At 57.4% G+C, this 2,875-nt stretch overlaps 1 protein-coding gene across 2 annotated transcripts in view; it reads right to left on the reverse strand.

Annotated features, from left to right (window-relative positions):
* The window catches only part of UBR4 (ubiquitin protein ligase E3 component n-recognin 4), a 118,073-nt gene extending 116,388 nt beyond the window's left edge, over window positions 1–1,685 (reverse strand). For both annotated transcript variants that reach the window (XM_081341484.1, XM_081341483.1), the window contains exon 1: window positions 1,516–1,685. In XM_081341484.1, the coding sequence (XP_081197610.1) occupies window positions 1,516–1,667 (152 nt within the window). In that variant the 5' untranslated portion in view covers window positions 1,668–1,685. The remainder of the gene's footprint in view (window positions 1–1,515) is intronic.
* Window positions 1,686–2,875: the final 1,190 nt, after the last annotated feature.

Consider the following 2,875-nt stretch of genomic DNA (forward strand, 5'->3'; position numbering starts at 1 on the left):
GCGTGCTTCAACACTGGAGGTTTTTAAGAGGAGACTGGACAGCCATTTGTCTGAAATGGTATAGGGTTTCCTGCCTGAGCAGGGGGTTGGACTAGATGACCTCCAAGGTCCCTTTCATCACCATCATATCCTGCAGGGCCAGGCTTCCAACTGCTTTAACTCTGACCCAACTTTTCCAACAGGTTAAAAACCCCTTTTTGTTGCCCCTCTGGATGTGTCTGGAAGGCCACATTTCTGTTTTAAGTCCACCCACAAAAAACGACAATCAGACACAACTCCATGGCAATACAAAAAGCCCATTACAGATATTCACAACGTGAAACTTTTGTGCCCCAACTAAGATGCTCCCTCCCCTCTAACTCCAGGATACCAGGGCCCATTCAACCACCATGTAACCACTACAACTCCCATCACCCACATCTTTGGACACTTTTTCCAAGAGGCTTCCCATCCCAAATGGACCAGCTACACTTCCCGTCAACCCCAAAGGGAAGGCTCTCCCCTGCAACCCGGTTGCTCTCAGCTGGGCAAGGAATACAACAAAATCCATTACCCACACCCTTGGGCACTTTTTCCCCCAAGAGGCTCCCCCTCCCAGGTGGACCAACCACCCCTCCCATCATCCCCAGAGGGCAGGCTCTCACCCCTTCAACCCCCCTCAGCCCGGCTGCTCCCAGCTGGGCGAGGACTACAGTTCCCATCACCCGCATCCTTGGGCACTTTTTCCCCCAGAGGCTCCCCCTCCCAGGTGGACCAACCACCCCTCCCATCATCCCCAGAGGGCAGGTTCTCCCCTTCAACCCCCTCAGCCCGGCTGCTCCCAGCTGGGCGAGGACTACAGTTCCCATCACCCGCATCCTTGGGCACTTTTTCCCCAAGAGGCTCCCCCTCCCAGGTGGACCAACCACCCCTCCCATCATCCCCAGAGTGCAGGTTCTCCCCTTCAACCCCCTCAGCCCGGCTGCTCCCAGCCGGGCGAGGACTACAGTTCCCATCACCCACATCCTTGGGCCCTTTTTCCCCAAGAGGCTCCCCCTCCCAGGTGGACCAACCACCCCTCCCATCATCCCCAGAGGGCAGGCTCTCCCCTTCAACCCCCTCAGCCCGGCTGCTCCCAGCTGGGCGAGGACTACAGTTCCCATCACCCACATCCTTGGGCCCTTTTTCCCCCAAGAGGCTCCCCCTCCCAGGTGGACCAACCACCCCTCCCATCATCCCCAGAGGGCAGGCTCTCTCCCCTTCAACCCCCCCCTCAGCCCGGCTGCTCCCAGCTGGGCGAGGACTACAACTCCCATCACCCAGCCGCGGGAGGTTTTGTGAGGGGAGGGAGGGGCCTCATTTGGCCCCGCCCACCAGGAGCTGCCAAGCTGAGGGGGAATTCTTGGGAGGGGGAGGCAGTGCAAAATGAGGGGGGGTCTTCCCCCTCGGAGCCCCTCCCCCCACTTCGCCCCCCCTTCAAACCCGGCGGGCGGGGGGAGGGTTGTAGCCCCGCCCCCTCCTCCTCCCCCCTCCCACCTCTCAATGACGGAGGCCAGCAGCTGCGGCAGCTCGCGCATCTCGAAGGCCGAGTAGGAGGCCGAGAGAAGCGGCCGCACCGCCACTTCCCAGCCGGGCTCCCTCTCCGAAGAGCCGGGCCCGCCGCCGCCGCCGCCCCCCGAGGCCGCCATCTTGCCGCCGCCTCTCCTCAGTTCTGCTTCCAGTAGCGTTAGAGTTGCTGAGGCGAAGACACCAGAGGCCGGCGGAGAGCTTCCGGGTCGGAGAGGAAGTGACGTAGGACCGGGCGCTCCTTCCGGAGGAAACCCCGCCCCCGAAACGGCACTGGTCTGTGAGGGGAGGAGGGGGAAAAAAAACCACCCCGGCCCTAAAGAATAAATCGGACGCTTCTGTCGTTATGACGAAGCAACATCCGGAGAAAAATTGGCGGTCTTCTGGAGGTTCTTCTGCGCAGGTTCTCTTCACAGAAGCGCGGCAGAGACTTCCGGGACGGACGGCTAGAACGTCCCGCTGCTATTTCTGGCCGTTCTTCCGCCCCCGCGCGGTGAGGAAGCCAAAGGAACGCAGGAGGCGCAGTATCGGTTTCCTTTCCCGGCTAGGCGCCGAAGGGCGCTTGCGCAGAAAGATGACTCAGCGACTTTCTCTTGAGGGCGAGTCTGCGCGTGCGCCCTCGCTCTCTAGGGCAGGGGTAGGCAACCTTGGCTTTTCTGACTCGTGGACTTCAACTCCCAGAGTTCCTGAGCCAGCCATGCTGAGGGTAAAGGGAGAGGTTTCCAAGCTGAGCCATGCTGACTGAGGAATTCTGGGAGTTGAAGTCCACGAGTCATGAAGGGGCCAAAGTTTTCCCCATGCTGGCTGAGGAATTCTGGGAGCTGAAGTCCATGAGTCATGAAGGACCATAGTTCCCCCATGCTGGCTGAGGAATTCTGGGAGTTAAAGTCCACGAGTCATGAAGGGGCCATAGTTCCCCCATGCTGGCTGAGGAATTCTGGGAGTTGAAGTCCACAAGTCATGAAGGGGCCAGTTTCCCGATGCTGGCTGAGGAATTCTGGGAGTTGAAGTCCACAAGTCATAAAAGAGCCAAGGTTGCCTAGCCCTGCTCTAGGGTTTTTATGGGCAAAGGCGTATTTTAAAAGTGGATTTTTTAAAAAGTCTGATCACCTTGGCTGTATTTTGAAATCATCCAACGCAAGAACGTATTAATATTTTCTGGACATTAAATGGCTTAAAATTCAAGTAAATCTCTGGCCCAAAGAGTTTGCAATCTAAAGTCTTTGTTATTTTGTATATATTTTTTTTAAATTTAATAAACGTTGATGAAAATAACCAAGCTCGCATTTCCGGGGAACCCCGCCAGTTACACACATCTCCAGGGAGCCAA

Source organism: Vipera berus, assembly GCF_964194415.1.
Source record: "Vipera berus genome assembly, chromosome: 17".
NCBI classification, from domain to species: Eukaryota; Metazoa; Chordata; class Lepidosauria; order Squamata; family Viperidae; genus Vipera; species Vipera berus.